We start from the raw sequence: 20,963 nt of genomic DNA, 5'->3' as shown, positions 1-20,963 counted from the left end.
AGCATAAATGGCTCTGGGCAATTTTCAGGGCTAGTGTTGATAGTGTTTTCCGCGATAATACTGCGCAGGTCCGCTGGGTGATCCGCCCATGGCCTGTTCAATTCAAAAATTATTGTGTAAAGAAAACAAGATGCCTGTTTAAGTATGTAAATAAGCCACAGCTCACAACACGCTCCACTATCCTCAGACCAGGTCCCTGAGCGCATGCGGGAATCCATGAAAACGTGCACGTGCATTTGTGTATGTGTATATGTGCGAGTGTGAGTGTGTGTCAGGGCTGGGATTTCGGGTTAAATATTCAAAATGGCGGACGGAGGAGCAGCGAGTCAAGATGAGAGTTCAGGAGCAGGTAATGATTACAGCATTTTACATATTCATACTCATATTCAAACTGTGTTACTCACAATTTATGATAACGGTATACTGATGAAATGCAGATTGATTAGCAGATAAGGGCGATATTAGGCGCTGCTTTAGTTTACACACAGCTAGCCAACTGTAATTTGACAGAGGAGGAAACGAGCCTTTGCAGTGCGACGGCAAATTACATGGAAACATGCCTCCCCCCCTTTGTGTGATTAGACGGCTGTACGCCGCTACATATTCATACCTCTGTCGACAAATACAATTTAGCATATTTTATTAGTAATCGCCATCGTGGCTCTGGTTCATGTATGACATATTTAGACCTTTCACGAACGCTGTTTGATTGAAATGATTATGCTAGCTGGCTAGCGTTAGCTGCCGTGCTAGCGCTTGGCTTTGTGTTGATGCACACACCGAAGCTTTTGAAACGGGTTTGCATATTCATTTTAGCCGAGTCGGGCAGCGGCTGCGCTCGTATGTTTTCAAAGGGTCGTTTATAAGGGAGGAGGGTGTTATTTAATCAAACTGTAGCAGACCTTCCCTTTGTTAAAGACACACGGAGTCAGCTCGGAGTGCTTGTGCTCGACGTGATTTTTATAGCGGAGCGTTTTGCCCCAGCCTTTTGTGTGCTCGGCGCAGCGGAGCCACGGCAGAGCCTGTTGTGTTATTCATGCGGGGCCTGCCTGCCTGAGCCACACTGTGCGGAGTTCAGCGCGTTACAGCAGTCGACGAGGAGCACACAATAAATGCATGTCAACACAACACCGTGTCACGACGCCGAATGACTTTTCAAATGAGGCCTCCCGTGTTTCATTTGAATACGGCTGTCCTCCGAGCGGCTAACTGGCTACAACTTGCCAGCCGTTTATCGGCTAACTTTACGTACACGGCGATTTTATTTGTTATTTTTTTAAGTTTAGGTCAGATACATATATAGTGAGATGTTGAGATGAATGTGTTTGACATATTTGTTTCGGAAGTTAAACAGTTCGAAAGTTGGGTCGAGCACTTTTTTAAATTATTATTATTTTAAACTTGAGGTGGGAGTAGTCTGGCATCGGGTTGGTCCTGGTCTGCCAGGCGAACTAATCCATCTCATTACAATGTATAATTTATTTGTGCAGCTTTTAATTGCGCCTGACGTAACGGTTTTGAGAACCGGGCTTGTACGCGTCATGCGTGTTTGTTGCTGGAGTTTTTGGGCTGAATTCAAAGATTGTACCTGTGTATCCCCTACCCGCCACCCCTAGGCACAGGGAGGGGTGGTGAGGCCCACTTCCGGAAGGCCACAGTAATAACAGGCAGGGCATTCTTATTATTCACTCTGCTGCTTTCATGGCCGGGCAAGACACAGCTTGATGGCACTTTTTTTCTCCTTTAGTCCATGTAGCTGAGCTTGCTGTTTAGTTTGTTTTAAAGAAGCGTGTCTGAGGTCTGTTGTAGTAACAGTAAAGAGCAGGTAATTATCTTTGCTGTTCAACTTTTTATATTTCAGAAAATGCGCCAGAAAAGCCATTGTGTGACACATCAGGTGTGTTTGTGTGTCCTTGAGTTTTTTTCTTTTCTTCTTCTTTTTTTTAAGTGGTGTAACCGACTCATTATCTTATAATTACAGAGGAACGTATTAATGTCTCTTAGCAAGTTAAAACAAGGTTTGGGTTTGCTTTTTTTGTTAAGGATTCTTGAATAAGATTGAATTCTTTCCGATGTAGATACACTCATTTCAAACTTTGCCCACATTGTTAGCAACTTTATGCGCACACAGGCATTACAGGCAGTGTCCTTATATATTGCAAGACAGTTATGAATCTAAAAGATATAGATTGTTTGAGAAGAAAGGCCATAAATGGTTTAATATTCAAAATAATGCTCAAAGTGTTACATTCTAATGTGTCTGTTAGCATTTCGACTGTCTGGAATTGGCTTAGATTGCATTTAAAAAAAAAAAAAAAAAATCTTGCATATTAAACTTGGGCACTTAAGAACATGCGAGAAGTAATTCTGTCTTCCTCACACTCAGTCTACTTTTCTCATTTAATCAGTTTTACAGTTCCACCCTCATTCCAGCCTTGTAGTTCCATCATGAATATTCATTGATGTAAACACAGTTGTTATGAATAATGCATCATTTGCCGTAATAAATTCAGGACATGCCATCTCAAAGTACTGAGAAGGCCTCCATGAAAGCTCCAGTCAGACGACTTTTTTTTTTTTTTAATGGAGGAAAATTATAACCAAAAAAAGAGCTCTTTTGTGTCCTCAGGGTTGTAACTACTTGTTTTGTTTTTAGTGATCTCTGGTAAAGACAGCAATTCCTTATTAAACAGTGCAGCAAGGTAAAGCAGATGTTTCCAGCTGGTCTTTATGTGTAAAAACGGAGGCTTTTTAAGACAAACAACACACTAATTTGGAAGATTAAATCAGACTCTATATGCTGAAGATTTGGAAGTAGTCACATTGTTCCTGATGATGACTGTCATGTGCTTAACATAATTAAGATCACTAGTACTAGTAAACATTTGTATTTCATTAGAACTTTTTTTTAAATGCTGCAAACACGATATAATGCAAGGCACGTTAAGAAAACAGAGGCCTTTTGTCTGAAAATATCCAGACTGAAATATCGTTGCAATAATGCCCGTCCTTTAAATAGATGAGATTAAAATGTTGGCTTGAGTCAACAGTCAGGAAGCTGGATACATTTTTTTTTTTTTTTAAAGGAAAAAGGCTGCACTGTTTTCCTATTAGACAAAAGTAAAACACACAACACATTAATAATCAAATGTTCATGCATGTGCTGTTTTCCTAAGTGGTGAATGTGTGTCTGAATTCAGACTGTAGTACTGGTTCATGTGGCTAACCTCTGTACGTGCCCATTTGAAGTAGCTGAGTTGTTGTCCCTGAGAAACTTCACTTTAATTTGGTTAGATTGAATTTCCCACCTAGCCTATAGACAGTTGGCTAATGACCACCCTAGAGAGATACCACAGTAGCTTGCAGTGATGTTAGCCCCATTACTGTTCATCAAATTACACTGCTTCCAGTGTTTGGCTCATTTGTGAGCTCAGTCCACTGTTGCTGCTTCGACCCTCTGTTGTCAGACTGTTTGGGTTTAATACACTGACTGGTATTAAAAGCGATTTTGAATTGTTTGGGTATTCATTTTGATGCTGCATTAAACCACAAGGCTTTTTGCCTAGTTTTAATTGCCTCAAACTGAATGATTATCTGTCGTGACCGTACACCAGACTGTTCCAAAACAGTCTAAGTACTTAAGACTGATCCAGATGTGGAAAAGTGGTCTGGATGTATTTTATATTTAAGATGAAGGATATAGGTAGCAGGACAGAATGTGGATGTGCTAATTAAGTTTCGCTCTGTCTCAAGTTGAATCTCTCCGCTCACATTAACGGCTCTGCAGTATTCAGCCAGCCATCCCATATTACCGCACTAATGAGATAGCTATTTAGAATTCTCTTTGCAGAGTATTTGTATAAAGCATTGTTCCACAGCAAGGTTTTGCAAACCCATTCAACCAAGTAGCTGTACATGTGTTGGCGTGCACTGCTGATAACTGTCTCTACTTCTCCTTTGTTTTCTCATTTGGTTGCATTAAGTCAAGAACAGAAGACTTATTTCTTAACCTCTCATGTGCACTTTGTTGGGATGGCCTCTTTGAGACTTTGCACGCTAGTGTGACATTTCCCATAACTGCCTTAGCAAACAATAGGCTTGAGTCAGGCTAAAATCTATTGTATGGGGGCTCAACACTGGATGTCAGTACACAGAAGTCTAGGTATACTTTCTAGAAGCATATAAATGAAGGCTATTGGTGTGGTCTGAGGCTTTGTGAGCATAATAACAACAGTGGAGGACTGAGGGGTCTAGACCCCAGTTCCTGGGGTTGTCAAAACAGAGCAGAAGTTTCTGACAAAAATTTTCCCCATTCCAGGGTGCATAGAGAAGAATATAAGGTCAAGCAGTGTTTCTGGAGCTTGACTCTTTTTAAAAACAGTTGTCCCTAGAGTTGTGAACTAAACAAATATGTTTGTGTTTGTAATTATTATAAAAATGTGCCTTGAAAGCATTCATGCAAATAATAGAATTGCAATTACACCAAAGGATATACTACACAGCTTTTACTTGCCTTCTTAATTGTACCACTAGAATTTCTGCCCATAATGGAACATAACAGTTATGTCTCCTAATGCTTATATGTTAGGAAGTCTATTCATAAAGTTATCACAATTTACAAAATTCTTGACAAAGTTTCAAGCAGTTTGGTTTGTTACAAGTCCAGTACCTAATGACATCTGTCATTATGTATATTAATAATGACAGATAAAGTTAAATTAAAAAAACACCAGATTTCATATAGAAATGTTTCATAATAGTGTCATCAGTCAGAGGCAACACAGAGGGTAGAGCTGGACAGAGAGTCGAGGACAGTCAGAAAGAGGAGTAGAGTCTGGTTAGTTTGCTGAGCATTTATTTCTTTTCTTAAATAAAGGGTACACTCTTATTTAGATGATCTATTTGCTACCAACTACAAGATGGCACAAGCAGATTAGCAGCAGTAAGCAGTGTTCTCTGAATTTCTTTAAAAGTCCTGAGATGCACAAGAAGAGAGCTGGGGTATCTCTTTTAGTGTTCGGGTTGTCCGTGTGGTTTAGGCAAGGCACAGTATGACTGCTCGCAAGCTGTGACTGTTACCTGGACTTTCCTCACCTCGATGTCTAATCTGTGTCTGACATTTGCAAACTAACATCTAGAAGAGTTCAGGGCTCCAGTGTGTGTGTGAAAAATATATAAAATGGTAACATTTTTGGCTCTTTCTACTCCAAATGGTTGTGGTGGGAATTTTTAACAAAAGCTGTTGAATATTCATCGGTTGAAGATTCTCATTTGTTTGGATTTAAGTTACAGTAAACCTCTTAGTTTTGGGTGTTGAATCCTTGGTCAAAATCAGACATTTTGAAGATATCATCTTGAGCTTTGGGAATAAAAATAATTGGCAGATTAAATGATAATGAAACTAAATCTTAGTGGTGACTCTAATGAACAACATCCATTTGCTCCTCAGTTAAAATATACATTATACTATGAAATGGTTGTGTTTGGAGCTATTTGGGGTATGTCAGACAAAAAAAATCTCCAGGGTCTCTGGCTATCTGCAGTTTAGAGATGGCTGCCATTATACCTTGGTGAGTGAAGGCTTGCTTGTGCTGACAAAGGTGTGTTTGTTTTCCAGTATGTACTTTGTTAAAGCCACTGGGGCCTTCTTGGCATTGTTTCCCCTGGTCAGCTAGTATGTAAATGCCTTTCGTCAGGCAGGAGGATAAGTGAAGAAGTTGATTAGAGCTTTAGCCAGGAGCAGTTGTTGTGGATTTAGTTGGTAAGCCCCTTCCCTTCTAGACCACAATACAGCCATGCATTCCAGTCCAGTCGCTATGACTCGCTGGACACCAGTGCAGCACCGTAACCGAGCCGCTTCCCTGCTGTATTAGCACTCGGCGCTTGTTGGAAATGAATTTAAAAGGGCTTCAAAAGGGAATACTATTGGAATGTAAAGCTAATTTAAATATGCTAATCCCCAAGTACAACATAAACGTACACAGCAACAGCCCGCCACCCACTTTCTGTAGCCGCTCGCTGTGGAATGCCTTAGCCACAGGGGGTCTAGCAGTAATGACAGGCTTGTGGTGGATTAATGTGAAGTTATTTATTTCCGATTGAGCGAGCTCCCCCCCTCTTGTGCCCATACCCCCCCACCTTTAGCAATTGGGCCGAGTCTCCATGACTGCTGGAGATGTTCTGAGCGAGCAGTCGTAGAAGTTCTATTAATGCAGTCCACCTTGCTAACATACCCAGACCACTGCTGACAGACCTCATGGTGCATTCTGGGATATCTTCAGCCCTTTACCTGCTCTTAGCTAATTACTTTTTAGGCCTGCACTCGCACAGTAATTGGTGTTGTGCTGCTGCCTCCCCTCTCTCTGCTGCGCCAAGTGCTAGTTTGAGCACTTTTTTTTTTCTCCTTCTCCTCTCTATCGTCCTTATTCCCCTGTTTTTTATCGTCCTCCAAAAGCCATCCAATTAATATGCTAATGAGCTGATAAATATTTATAGGGGTTTAAATTATGCAGAAAGCTTTCAGAGCCCGGTGTGAAATGCGTTGCTCGCAGGACTTCAAAGCCTTGCATTGCTAACGAGGCAGGGGAAGATTTGCATACGGCTTTAATCAGCTGAATACTGATTATGCTTCATTATAGAGTTGGAGGAGGAGGAGGAGGAGGAGGGGGGGGGCAGAGTTGGAGGAGGCCGCCAGCTGCACTTGTCGTTTGTTTCATTCCAGCAAGAGAGGGAGAGGGCGAACTTTTTCAGAAGTACAGACAATCTTGGCACACGGGAGAGGGGGAGCAGGAGAGAGGGAGTGCACAGTAGGCACAGTAAAAGAGAAAAAGGGGCAGAGCTATACGAAAAGAAAAGCGCAAGCAGGGAAAGGCACGGAGAGCTGTTTGCCTAAACCCCGTTGGCTCTCTCAGTGCGCGTATCCCAGTGTTGCTCAGTGAACCGTGCGGTGGACACTGCCACTGTGTCTGTGTGTAACTCTGGTTGTATTGAACTCTGCTCACTGCTGACCAGTGGAGAGTGAAGAGAGGGAGGAGGAGGAGAGGGAGAGCGCCGGACACCCTGTCGGTGGGCTTGCCCGGCCAAGGCAGTTTTACTTGATAGGTTCAGCAGCCATGCTGGAAAACGCAGGTGGAGCAAGAGCGGGTGAGTTTTTGATGAGGTTGTAACGGAGCTCACCTGGACTGCACTGGTGGTCGATGTCATTGTGTGGTTATGTTGCATTAAGACCTCATGAATCTGCTGCTGGGATTTTGTTTTTTTGTTGTTGTTTTTTTTTCTTTCTAATGTAGTTTGTTGGAGATTAGTATTGTTCAGTGCTTGCTGCTTTAAATGATGAATAGGACTGAAATGCTATTGTTCATTAAGAATATCCTGACATGCAGTGATGGTTGTACTCAGATGACAAAAGTGAAAGTACGCCTGAAATCAGAGAATAGGTTCTTCTGTTTGGCGGCAGTGCCTGTGAGCATGTCTCTGTCTGGCTCTTTCAGATGCTAAAGTGAATAATCAGTCAGAAACTACTAAATGTGCAATGGAGAGTGGTGACGGGAACACCGGTGAGTGATCTCCAGCTTTTTTTTCTCCCGTTATCTTCATTTTTAAATCAGAATGTGTTTAGTTTTACCACCTCATTCAACAGGTTTCAGAGTCATAGCCAGCAATTTTTTTTGGACATTTTAGCAGCTCAAATCACAGAAAACCCCCCCTGCTGTTTCTCTTTGTAGGATCTCATTTTGAAAACATAGATGGCAGCTTTCCAAAAATGCTTGCAAGCAGCTCTCTTTGTCATATGAGGCATTTACCTCACAGTGCATTGTCTGAATATTACACGTTTAGAGTGAAGATCCAGATTCATTGCACAGCTTTGTACTCCTGCTGGGTAATGACACATTAATTGATGTTGTTGACGGTATTGTTTGTTTATGCTCTTAAAATATATAATTTTGTTAGCCAGTACAGTTTTTAGAGTTTTTCCTCGTATTTGAAAATTTATTCTTTTTCTCTTGTCAGTGATTTTCTTCTTTTTCTTTTCTTTTTTTGTATTTGTTTTTTGTTGTTGTTGTTTTTTTTGCGGCATACGTTGTGTCAAACAGCACGTGGCATAAATTCTAATTTTCTTTTCTCAGGTATTCAAACCAATGGGTTGGATTTTCAGAGGCAGACGGTGCCCACCACAAGTGCAATCACTAATGCACATGCACAAGCCCTCCTCCAACAGGTACCACACTGTGTACAACACTGCATACTTGACCTTTTAAGTAACTTTTTGTTTTCCTGTTTTTGTGGTGGGAGCACGTTTGGTTTTGGTGTAATGTCACACATTTGTTGTAGCCTCGAAAATGAGGTGTGAAGTTTGAACAGAGGTATGCTCATCTTCACTCAAACATGCACAAGCAGAAAGAGTTCATTTAAATGAGCCAGGCTCTCCCAGTGTCGCCTGGCAACAAGGCAGATTAATCAACCCTGTATGCTAATTAGCTGCTCTGTGGTTGCTCGGAAACAGATGGCCGAGAATATGCAAATCTATGCAGAATTTACATGCACTGCATAACAGTTATTTTAATTAGCATCTCAACTCTCCCTCCCTTCACTTCACTTTTCTTGTCTCTGAAGGCTGCAGCACAATTTAAATACCCACTTTATCGCTGCCTTTCTAATTCAAATTCCTCTCCGCGTTTAAAGACCAAAGACTCATTCAAAGAAAGCCACTCAGGTAGCATGGAAATATAACGTTTCATTGTTTTCACTTGTATGCTTTTTTTTTTTTTGCTTTTTTTAGCGGTGCTTAATGTCTGAATTGAATATTCATTGAAATTGCTTTTAATTAATTTCATGTTGGCTACAATGACATGAAGTTAAAACTCAGAAGATCTCGTCTAAGCCTCCCCCCCTCTGCTTCACCCCCACTAGTCAAAGTCGGAAGACTCGGGTTCTCTTCCGACCTCCGTCCAGCAGAGCGTATTGCCTCAAACCCAGCTAATGTTGGCCGGGGGACAGATTGCTGGAGTAAGTTAAAACCCTGGTTGTGTATCTTGGGGTGACACCCCCACACGGTTGATCACAGCTGGGTGACGAAACGATGACTTGGCTGAAGCTGGCGTCTTCTCTGCCTGTCTGCCTGTTCATCCCTGTGGTTAGACATAGTCTTTGTGTCTCTGCACTCGCCATTAAACCAGCCACATGACACATTTCATATCCAGCCATGGCCCAGGGATGGTTGAATGCAGCTGCAGTGCGATGTAGGATTGAATGTTTACTCAGCATGTGGATTTGAGTTTGAACATGACATCAACATGCTCATTTGCACTTGTGCCTGGCTCAGCTGCATGAGTCTCCATCCGCCTGTGGAGGACCATATGTGTGTTGCCACATTATTCAGTATAACTTTGATACCTCTGTTAAAAGCTAAGTGCAATACTGTAGATTAGTTTTCATAAACAGTCACTAGTTTGACATGGTAAATTTAAAATGATAATTTAAAAAAAAAAAACAGTTTCAGTATCATTTTTAAAGGTGTATGAACACAAGTCGGTATAATTAGAATAGACAGAGCTGTGGTCTAGTTCAGTGAACTGGAGCAGCCACCGAAACAATAAAACAATTGTTGGCAAATGCATCAAACAATCCAATCAACCTGCTGCTGTTCATAAAGCCAGACCAAGGCATGGGTATTTAAAGTGCCTGTCTTATCATACGCAATGATGAAAAACCAATATATCAAGACTCTTGTGAGTAATATTATGCAAAGTTAAAATGCACACATGAATTGGATTTCTCTAATATTTCACTGCAGTATTGTACTAGCTTTGGAAGGCTATCAAAGCAAAGAATAGTGACAACACTGACCTACTTACTAACTTATTTGATGACCATAAGTTACTTGTATTAACACTTATGTGTCTCTCTGTTTTCCTCCTGTCTGCCTCAGTTGAGCCCAATGCAGCAGCAGCTGTTTCTCCAGCAGGCCCAAGTGCAGCTCCTGGCTGCTGCCGTGCAGCATTCTGCCAACCAGCAGAACAGCACCACCGGGGACAACATCTCAGCCTCTGCAGCCACACCAATTACCCAGCTGCCCCTGTCACAGCCCATCCAGATTGCCCCTGTAAGGCTCAATCCCCTATGCACCAGAGTTCTTGTAAGCTCTGAAAAATGTTGTACCATAAAGTGTTTGCAAGCTTGTAACCCTAAACAACACATTAAAAAAAAAAAGTAAAGCTGAACATCTTTCCACATACAAACAATAGACATGAAAAGTCTGTGGTGAATTAAAATGTCACTATGGTTTTTCAAACGGTATGAAGGCCATATTGGATTATTTGAAACTGCTTTTCTGGGAGCAAACAAGGCAGCTAAAGAATGAGGAAAACATGTAAATGTCCTAAATGACTCGAGCTTTCTCTCTTAGACAAAATGAACTGTTACAAACAAAATAGTCCTCAACATCTGTGGTAATGGCTTTGGCAAGGACATTTATTCATCAAAGTAGTTGAGGACTGCACTTTAATAATGCAACTCCTACACTTATAAATATATGGAGACGCATTACACATAGCTTAATACATATTTGTTTGCTACCCTGTCAGAGCAATAGAAAACTAGAGGTTGTACCAAATTACACATGATTAGAATAAATGTAGACATTGTGGGACAATTTTTCATGAAACAAAGTTCTATCAAAGTCTTTAGGATTATGAGCAATCAAGCAATTAGATGGTTATTTTCATATTTTTTGCAGTCTTTACAACAGCAGAATCTAAGTCTGCCCCAGTTTGTCCTGGTTCAGCCTGGCCACCATATCGCCACGCCACTGCAGCCTCAGTTCATTATCTCACAGGCGCCGCAGGCCCAACAGGGTAGGTTGACCTGTTGTGCTGCAGAATTACAAGGAGAGATGCATTCCAAGTATGGGTATCGAAGCTTTTGCTTAATCTTTCCTTTCCATCCATCATCCCCACTTCAGGCATGAGTCTTCTAACTCAACTACCTCAAAGCCAACCTAACCTCCTGCCGACTCAACCAAGCATCACCCTTGCAACTCAGGTTGGTAATGATGCAAGTACATCTTTTAAACTAGCTTTAAAATAGTCTTCAGATACACTGGTAGTGCTTAAATTTGACAGCTTTACAAGCATGATTTATTCTCAGTAATTTATTTTTAACTCTTTTTAAACCTACAAAACAGTCACATTTGCTATATTTCTCCTCTTTCCAGCCTGCAACCCCAACCCGCACAACAGCAACCACACCTATTCAGTCCCTCCCACACAGTCAGACGCCACCCAAACGGTTGGATACTCCCACTCTGGAGGAACCTAGTGACCTTGAGGAGCTGGAGCAGTTTGCCAAGACTTTTAAACAGAGACGTATCAAACTGGGCTTTACGCAGGTGTGTGCTGAGATTCAGTAGATCCCCATAAGTTCAGTCATATTTTGACTTGCCATTGTGGGCATTTCTTTAAACTGCAAACACATGGCTGTTTTCATATTCAGATCTTTGTTCATGTAATATTATACCACTATAAATAGCTCACAGGTAAATCTCTCCTTCTCACAGGGGGATGTTGGCCTGGCCATGGGGAAGCTGTACGGAAACGACTTTAGCCAAACTACTATTTCTCGCTTTGAGGCCTTGAATCTGAGCTTTAAAAACATGTGCAAACTCAAGCCATTGCTGGAGAAGTGGCTCAATGATGCAGGTTTGTCTCTGACCCCACCTGACTGTGCAGCTGATCACTCTTGTTTTCTCACATTGGTGCTTGTGGGTGGGTTGTGTATGCATACCTTGTCTTTACCTCCCTTCCTTTTCTTTGTGTCAATGCTGTTTGTGCAGAGAACCTGACATCTGACCAGTCCCTGTCGAGCCCCAGTGCCCTGGGTTCCCAGGGCATGGGCATAGAGGGAATCAACCGCAGACGGAAGAAAAGAACCAGTATTGAGACCAACATTCGAGTGGCCTTAGAAAAGAGCTTTCTGGAGGTGAGAAACACACACTTCGGAACTCCATATTGATTATATAAGGAAAAGTTTGGTTATTCAGTAAAGTATCTGAGATGATCACATTATACACTTTTAGTCTCCCTTAATGGTAGAAAAACCACAGTACAGCAGTTTCCTCAGTGCTGACAGGGAATCCCTGGCTTCTTTGCCCTCTTCAAGCAGAACCAAAAACCTACCTCTGAAGAGATCACCATGATCGCTGACCAGCTCAACATGGAGAAGGAGGTGATTCGGGTCTGGTTCTGCAATCGACGACAGAAAGAGAAGAGGATTAATCCTCCCAGTAGTGGCAACAGTGGAGGAGGCAACACCCCTATCAAATCTATCTTCACCCCCAGCAGCCCTTTGGTAAGACTGCCACTCACCAAAGGGATTCTCAGCACTGTGTTTATATGTGGATCACAATAGGAGACTTCATGTAAAATATGGATGATGCATCTGGGTCTGAAAAGTCATTGTAGAAGTACCATAAGCCTTCATTCTGTCTCTTGTCCTCTGTAGAACTCTACAGGAAAAGAACCTCAGTAAATATTTGTCTAATAAGTTTATGCTCATAACTTATTTATTCCCTAGATGCACGTCATGCATAACACAAAATAATGTCCATATTGCAAATTTTAAACCCATTTGTAGTTAGAAAAATGCAGTATGATTTTAGAATTGTCCTGTTTCTCTGATCCACCTTTTGTTAAATCTAATTTTGGGATCATCCATCTTTTTATATGTACTGTCTCTGATTACATGCCAAGTCCTTATATGTTCTGTGGGCTCAGCTAGAATATAAGAATGTCAACCAATTTGTGTTTCGAATTGTATTTAAATCCTCCAATTCTCCTTCTTTTGCCCAGGTGGCCAGCACAGCAAGCCTTGATAGCAGCCCAACTATTACCACACCCACCACTCTGACTGTAAACCCAGTGATGCCTCTCACCAACACCAGCATCGCCAATTTGTCTTTCACAGGTATGTGTGTGCACTATTCACTTTGTGCATGCGTGTATACCCAGTGGTAGATGTTGGTTACAAATTCACTTTAATTTCTTTTTCTGTCTTCAACAAGGCACGGCAGTTGGAGCCACAAACACTGCATCTGTCATCTCAACTGCGCCTGTGGTTTCCACGGCAACAAGCTCTCCGTCTTTAAGCACGTCCCAGACGAGTAATCAGTCCACGACCACGGAGAGCAAAGCTGGCACGCAGGCTCAAACCATTTTCACCCAGGCGCCTTCATCCATAGCTACCAGTTTAGGGACGGGTCAGGTGATGGTGGCAGCTCCGGGGCTTTCTGCCGCGCTACAGGGGGCCGCCTCGCTACCCAGTGCCAGTTTTGCAGCTATGGCTGCTGCTGCGGGGCTCAACCCAGCACTGATGGCATCTTCGCAGTTTACTCAAGGGTTAGCATGAGCCGTGTTCATATAACATCTTTGTGAAAGTCAACCAATTGTTGAGGTGTTGTTTTTGTTATACTACATGATCTTCTTTGTGTGTCCAGGGGTGCCCTCCTCAGTCTGGCTCCTGGCGGCCTGGGCAGTGCACTGAGCCCTGCTCTCATGAGCAACAGCACTCTGGCTACCATTCAAGGTGGGCACTTGTTACATGAAAAGTCATTGAATTATGTCTGTGCACAGTTTCTAATCAGAATTGCAAATAGTTTTGTGATTATAGGGTTCCAGGACCTGCAAATAAGGACTGGTTTTTAAAGTACAACCCCACGTCCAAAAATATCTTTGAGCTTTGTAAAATGTAAAATAAAACTGAATACAGTGATTTACAAATCTCATAAACCCACTTTTTAAAAATTCAAAACATAATATAGAAAAGCACATAAAATGTTTAAACTGAATAAATGTACAATTTTTAAGAAAATTTTTTGATCCTTTTGAATTTTAATGGCAGCAACACTTCTCAATAAAGATGGTAGAGGGCCATGTTTGCTACTGATTAGCGTCTTTTCTTAATAGTCTGTAAACATCTGGGAATGAGAACAATTGCTAGCTGCTTAGAAGTCCCTGGGTCATCATGGTCATATTTTTGTTTTTGTTGTGATTCGCCAAATGTTTCAAGATGTTTGAAATCAGGGTTTGTGGATGATTGCGGTGCCGGCTTAATACAACAGTTATTTAAATTAAGTCACTTGTTTATTTTAAATATTAGTTTGAGGTCATTGAGGGTGTGACAGGAAGTGATGACAAAGCAATGTTCACACTCACTGTCAGAAGTTTATTTCTTTTGTTTCTTTTTAAATTGCAATAGTTTAAAATTTATATTATTTTGTTTTCTTTAACAAATATTTTTAATGGTGATCTGCCTGGGGGACCATCTTAACACCAAGACCAAATTAGACTCAATTTAGCAGAAGGAATGACTCAATGAATACAAGTTGGAGTATATAAATGATTGAAAGGATGATTAGAAAAAGTAAGGGCAATAAGACAGCCCATTATTTCTATAATTAGTGTAATGAAAGCAAACACTTAATGAGGACATGACTCATTTGCATAAAAAGAACAGATTCATTTAAGCCACACCCACAAGGTTTTATCCTGCTGAGAGAAAATTACTTCTGCAAATTAAACAATTTATCGTGCAGTCTCAAAAAAAATGATGATGGAAATGCTTCTTCTCCTCATTTGGTGAACCTGTGCACCTTTCTTACCTTTACACCATTTCTTTCACTTCTCCACAGCACTGGCATCGAGCGGCACAATCCCCATCACCTCTCTGGATGGCAGTAACCTGCTGTTCGCCAACACTTCTGCTGGTAACACCCCCAACCTGGTGACCACGCCGCTCTTCCTGAACCCCCAGAACCTGTCGCTGCTCACCAGCAACCCCGTCAGCCTGGTGTCGACCGGCGCGGGAGGGCTTCAGGTCACTGCCGACGGTCATCATCAAGCCAGCACGGCTGCTGTGCCTGTGCAAGCCTCGACCATTACCACTGCCCCCAAGGCTCAGTGAAGCCAGTCAGGCCGCACCTCGAATTAACGCCCAATTTCTTACGTCAAGCACTACTCCTGTCACACCATGTAGGATGAGGGTGGTACTCTGATATAGGCTCTGCGCTTCACTAACCACCCCGCATCCTCTCCATTGTATCTACCATAGATTAATCCTTTTGCTGCCACCAAAAAGAAAACGACTTAACATAAGGGTGGGTTTAACTGTTGGTTTCTTTTATTTTTTTTCTTTCTTTATGATTCTTGGATGTTTTTTGATTTTCCACACAAACAGTAGCCAGATGGACACTGTTGTCGGCCTGCCGCTTCTCCTGAACCTTGACAAGTGTCCAGGGAGAAAATATCCTCGGCGTCATCGAGCTGTATATACATATACATATATACATATATATATATATCCTCCTCTTTGCAGGTCAGAATTTTCTCTGAAATTCTTCTAACCAAAAACAAACTTTTCTCTTCTAACATTCAAACTTAATTGATTTACTACTAATTTCACAATGTTCATAATCACTAATGAGGGTTTGTGTGTCGCTCTCTTTAATTATCTCTTGTTTTTGTTTTTTGGGTTTTTTTGTTCGTTTGGTTTTTTGTTTCTTGACAGGCCTTGTTGTAAATCATATCAAATTATATTTTAGAGACTTTTTTTCCCTTTTTATCTTTTACTGTCTATATTTTTTGACATTTTCCGATCTTTGTAAGAGTAATGTTAAGTTAAGATTTAGCTATCACTTTTTAATCGTGGTTATAAGGCTTTAAAAATAAGTAATAAGTGGCCGATATAAAGGTTATCATTGCTTTAAGGGTCGGAGGGACGCGGCGTGTCTCTCCGAGTCTCTCTTCTGGAAACACTGAGTTTTACATAGGTGGTGGTGCAGTAGCCACCGAGCCTCTGTAAAACGACGGTCTCGGTGTGGATTATCGACACTGACAGAAAAATGACTGAAAACATTACATTGAGAGCTTTAAAGTGAGCTGCAGACCTGCGTCTGACTAAGGGTGACTTGTTTTGGTTTGTGATCCGTTGGAACACTGTACATTAAGTTTTGGACGTGGACGTTTGCGTGTGTCGTCGACAGCTCAGGCAGACGCTGAGAGTTCAGCAGCTGCACGATCCACAAGGCTCTGCAGTCTGTTTTTTTGTGGAGGGAACTAGTCATGTTCACCAAACCTGAACTGTGGTGTGGTGGCTTTGCCTAGATGGGGATAGTGTATTGTGGGAAGGGGGGGGGGGGGGGGTTGTTTGGTTTCTTTTTGTTTTGTTTTTTATTAGAATTACCGTCGTATCTACTTGTGCACAGTATCTGTACCAAAAAACTGGATTGATGAGCTGCAGTCTGCCTGTTTTGGGAGGATTGAAATTCTGTCTCTTTATTTTGTCTGCAGTCGTTCGACTGGCTTACCTACTTTAAGATATACCAAAAATATTTGTTAAAATAATTGCTGTGTGTAGTCGGTGTAGCTTAGTCTAGTCAATATATTTATGAGTACAAAAATCTCTTCATAGTCAGAATATAGAAATGCAATATTTTGATGATCATTTTCCAAAGACTACATTTTCTTTTTCCTTTTCTTTTGTTATTTTGTTTGATTTGACCAAGTGTCTCATATTTAAATTTGTAATTGGCAGCACAACTGACCAAAAAGAGAGGGATTGGTGGGTTGGAGTATGAGGAAGTGGTTTCTTTTTACTTCTATTATTACCACTTTACTTTTTAAATTTTTTTTAATTAAATCACCGTGGCCTCGGCCCAATGCTTAATCTGGTTTAATCCGAGCCGTTTAGTGGCGTCTTTTCCTTTCTAATCAGTTGTGGTAGCAGTTTTGGACTTTTCTGCAGCATAATGGAAAAGATCTGATTTTGGTTTTGTGCTAATATTCAGCCATAAAACAACAGCTTGAACCAAAGTGGTTTTCCTCAGTAGTTGCTGTGCCTGTCTTGAGCACACAAGTTGCTTTTCACTCTCTTAAAACTCCACAATTTATTTCTTTATTTTTGTCCCTCCTCAGTCAATACCTGATTTTCGTGATTTGGTGCTGCTGGATAAGGATCACAGAAACTTTAGCTTTAACAACTTGCTGCTGAGACTCCTGTCGGAGTTGAGCTGTCAAGACGCCTGCATGCTTTCTAATAGCTTTACGACTACATCCTGTGAGAATCAGGGTATTGTAGTTCGCACTCTCCCTGCTGGAGGGATCACTTATGTAAATCCATAAATACTTCACCTCCTCTCAGCTCCGCCGTTTCGAACCAGCATGCTAGGAAACGATATGCTGCACCCGAAATCTGTCTGGGGACTAGTTTAAAAACTCCCCAAACTTATCTTAGCCAACACAGCGGTGGGATAAGTACCGTTCTGTGCTGCACATTCAGCTAAACCCCACACAAAAGTAGCATTGTTCTGCTTCAAAATGACAAACACAGCAATTAGTAACTCACTCAGACTGTAAGCAGTGAAATTTGTCCCCGTTCCCCTCTCGTATGCTTCTTTTCTGTTGATTTATTTTTGACTAAATATACCTCAGCAGCGCTTCAAACATAGGTTCACCTTTTAGACATTTCTCTGTATACAGCATTGTAGAATGTATAATTACTGACTGGCTTGCCATTCAGCGTTTATACTGATGAACCATACATAAAAACCATTGCAAGGACAACCTACTACTGCTATTTTCTAGTACTACTATTTATGGGGTATTTCCAGGTTTAAATATTATTTTGAGATCCTTCTTGCCAAAGTAAAAGCCTTTCTCTTTGCAGCTTGGTGGGTGTGTTTGGGGGGTTTGTTTTGTTTTTGTTTCTTTCCTTATCTCTGAGGCCACAAGAGCCCTGAAGAACTCAGTCGTGTTTCAGTGCTTGTTTGGAGTTTTGGAGGTTTGCAAACAACATGAACCAGTTGCCACTGGCACCATAGGATGTTACTGAAATATTTATCTGAGGAAAGACTTAAGAATTAGAGAAACGATCTTTTCTTAATTCTATACATATAAATATATATATAAACACTTGTAAGATATTCATATTTTATATTTGAACCAGTATGTTACCAAGACTGAATGTAGTGTTTATCATACTTACTCCCCCCCCCCCCAAAAAAAAAAATCTCCCCAGTTTTCTTTATTTTTTCTTATTAAACTGTCAAGACCAAAAAATTTGAGATGGAGCCCGAGATGATGCCTCACTGGAGGGTGACTCGCTGACCCCCCGCTGTGCATCAGCGACGTCTGTTCGACAGGAGGGGCTCGCTCAGGCGCTCCTGGCAGACAGGTCCTGTGGTTAATAGGAGACTCTGAAGCATTTGATCTTAATCTTTTAATAGACGTATAAATATATATATTTGGTTGAGTTGTTGTGGATTTGATTTGCTGTGCTGTCTTTAACAATCATTTGTTTTGGGTTTTTTTTTTTTTTTTAATGTATTACTTTATGCCTTTAATTGTTTTGTATAGTGTGAGAGGGCAAGATCACTGGCTTTCTTAGTTTGACAAAGAAGATTAACATTATCATTTATGCCTTATTGTTACGTAGAAGACATGAGCATTGTAGCATTGTTGTTCTGTATGTGTGTGAGAGTGAGAGAGCATGGGCACTGAGCTCACCTGGTGCATTGTTTTCACTGAAACAGTACAGTGTACTCTGGGCATTTTAGAGCGTGGGACGATTATGTTGCTACCTATGGTTTTTAGGTGCGACTTAGACAGGTAGGAGGATATACCTGTGAGAAAAAGCTTTACTAATAATTCCAGCAGGCAGGTGTGTTTGTGTGAGTGTGTCATTTAAAGAGAGGCCAGGGAGGACAGTCTGCAAACCATTTTGGTGCATCTTTCCCATCTTCCAGCAGGTGTTTAGACTGATTTTTGAAAAGAAGGGTGAGACGAGAGGACTTATTTGTTTTGTTTTGGGGTTTTGTTTTTTGTTTGTAGTTTCCTGACTGAGGGTCTTTACAAATTAACTGCAAGCTTTAAGCAAGCCACTGCCGAGAGCCAAGCCAGCTTTCAGTTTGTTTGGGGTCAGCTTGGACTCAGGAACTGTCTGCTTGTCTGGCTTTGCTTGTGAAGCTTCAGTTTCAGGTGATCCTGAGATTCTTGTGGATCAGCTGTGCACCAAACAGACGGTATTTTGACCCACCACACTGGTTTGCTGAGAGTTTTGTTTTTTTGTTTGTTTGTTTGTTTTCTCCTTTTACTAAATGTCAAAGGTTGCGTGGCGCACCAGTAAGGCTAAAGGAGCTGTTGTATACCTCATTTTTAACTCAAGATTGAGTGAAACCTGCTTTAATCTACTTATGAAACAAATGTTTTTAAAAATCATAAAAAAAAGACTAAAATACACCAACTTGTCAGTGGAGAAGCGTGTTCATACCTGTACTTAGTGAAGGGTTGTGGAGCCGCCACAAGAGGGAGACGAACTACATACCAGTACTCACAAAGAGGGGTAAACAAGAGAAGGCATAAAAGGTGAATCTGTGTGTAAAAAGGGGCAAACATCTGCTGCTTTTCTTTCACAATTTCTTGTGCACTGAAGGATTTCATTCATGAAAACATGAATTTTGATGAATTCTATGGACACCCCCCACTCCACCCTTTTTTTTTTTTTTTTTTAAGTTTGACAATCTTGCTTTATTTATTTTCTCACTCTTGGCTTGGTACAGGTATGTGCGCGTCTTCCCACGTGATGGCTCGCCGTCGCAGCCCGCTCTCGCTCCCCTGTGGTACCAACGTTAACCAAAGACTTCTTACTAACTTGATTGTATATGATCGACGCCGCCTCTCGCCCATCCCCGCCTCACTGCTCAACATCAAATCCCGGCTGCACGCCCCTCGATTCGTATGTAAAGAGGTTGTTTTTTAAAAAATTGCATTCGAATGTGCGTCCGGTGCCCCCTTCGTCGCCTCTGCAGTGGTTTCAGTGCCTGTGGGCGGGGATCGGAAGGGAGGGGTAGCAGGGGCCGGGCGGGCTTCTCCGGCAAACGCAAACCGATGCGGTGGATAGCTGGGTGATGTTTGTTAATACACACTGAGGGTTGATCCTGTGCACACTGTACCTGCTCAGGACTCTGTATGATTGTCTGTCTTGAGCGCTGTTGTCGTTTGGTTGGTTGGATTGATGTCCCACCCTCCGTCGTTCCTCTCTCAAGGACTGCGGCGAAAAATGCTATTCCTGCCTCTCACAGTGCGTCTGTCTCTTCCTCATCTGTACACTGTAGTCCCAGGACATGACCCTGTTGTTGTCTCCAGGAATACACATCCTGCGTTCGCTAACTCACTGCTGTGTCCCCTTCCCTCTCCTCCTCCTTCCTCTCCCTTTCGTCTGCTCTCTTCTTTGACTCCTCACTACAGACTCTGATCAGCTGTGACACTATGCATCATGGTCCTTCACTTTGCATGGACTGTGTCCCTCCGACTCAGACCTCCTGGTCGGCAGGGCTTCAGTGACACTTTGTTTAATGCTTTACTCCAAGTGAGGTTGTAGGACCTCACAAGCGCTATCCCAAAGCAAAAATCCAAATATTTAACTTTTGACAAATGCAGATACCAAAGATATCTCTCTGTCCTGTGTGTGTCTCTGTTGGTTTCTCTCTCTCTCCCTTTCACCCTGCAGCATGTGTATTAAGAGACAAACCCAGCACTGGCTTTAAAGTCCCAGCCTCAGTAATTCCAAAGCTTAGATGTATATTTTGGTATATTTCTGAGAAAAAACTTGCGTGAAAAAGCGTCTGTTCCTCGTTTGTTTGTTGTAATCTCTTTTCTGTCACAGCATGGAACTAATTGCAGAACTGTCTTACTCTTGGTAGGTTAAAGATATAGTATTTTTGTATGTTTTTGGGTGTGTTATATATATGTGCGTGTGTGTGATTATCAGTTCACAGCCCAAGTGACCATGGCTTTCAACAAGAGAGAGAAATAACTTAAAAATTAAAAAAAAAAATCTCCAACCATGTACATATTGTGTCTGTGTATCTCAAAAAATGCATTCTGTAAAACATTTCACTTTGGAAGCTTGGGCTC

The 20,963-nt window shown here is 41.6% G+C and overlaps 1 protein-coding gene across 10 annotated transcripts; it reads left to right on the top strand.

Annotated features, from left to right (window-relative positions):
- Positions 1–226: 226 nt before the first annotated feature.
- pou2f1b (POU class 2 homeobox 1b) lies at positions 227–20,883 on the top strand. 10 transcript variants are annotated; one of them, XM_025903751.1, is made up of 15 exons: positions 227–349; positions 7,491–7,556; positions 8,127–8,218; positions 8,911–9,006; positions 9,929–10,102; positions 10,736–10,850; positions 10,958–11,040; positions 11,213–11,386; positions 11,555–11,696; positions 11,822–11,976; positions 12,157–12,345; positions 12,846–12,960; positions 13,058–13,391; positions 13,490–13,578; positions 14,684–20,883. In XM_025903751.1, the coding sequence occupies exons 1-15, from the start codon at positions 304–306 to the stop codon at positions 14,953–14,955; spliced, it is 2,142 nt and encodes a 713-aa protein (XP_025759536.1). In that variant the 5' UTR covers positions 227–303; the 3' UTR covers positions 14,956–20,883. The 10 variants fall into 10 exon arrangements, with proteins under 10 accessions (XP_025759536.1, XP_025759539.1, XP_025759538.1 ...); XM_025903754.1 differs by having other exon boundaries at positions 10,736–10,853; positions 10,961–11,040; positions 11,831–11,976; positions 12,160–12,345; XM_025903753.1 differs by having other exon boundaries at positions 10,736–10,853; positions 10,961–11,040; positions 11,831–11,976.
- The last annotated feature ends 80 nt before the right edge of the window (positions 20,884–20,963 follow it).

This window comes from Oreochromis niloticus, linkage group LG16, assembly GCF_001858045.2.
Source record: "Oreochromis niloticus isolate F11D_XX linkage group LG16, O_niloticus_UMD_NMBU, whole genome shotgun sequence".
NCBI lineage: Eukaryota > Metazoa > Chordata > Actinopteri > Cichliformes > Cichlidae > Oreochromis > Oreochromis niloticus.
Note: the sequence above shows the minus strand (reverse complement) of the source record. Positions and strands in the feature narration are given on the sequence as shown.

Bases quoted from the DNA above. Each gene is read 5' to 3' on its own strand.
- pou2f1b (XM_025903751.1), top strand. From the start codon at position 304: ATGGCGGACGGAGGAGCAGCGAGTCAAGATGAGAGTTCAGGAGCAG. The intron at 11,977-12,156 runs GTGAGAAACACA...GCCCTCTTCAAG, and splicing joins TAGAAAAGAGCTTTCTGGAG to CAGAACCAAAAACCTACCTC. The intron at 12,961-13,057 runs GTATGTGTGTGC...GTCTTCAACAAG, and splicing joins CGCCAATTTGTCTTTCACAG to GCACGGCAGTTGGAGCCACA.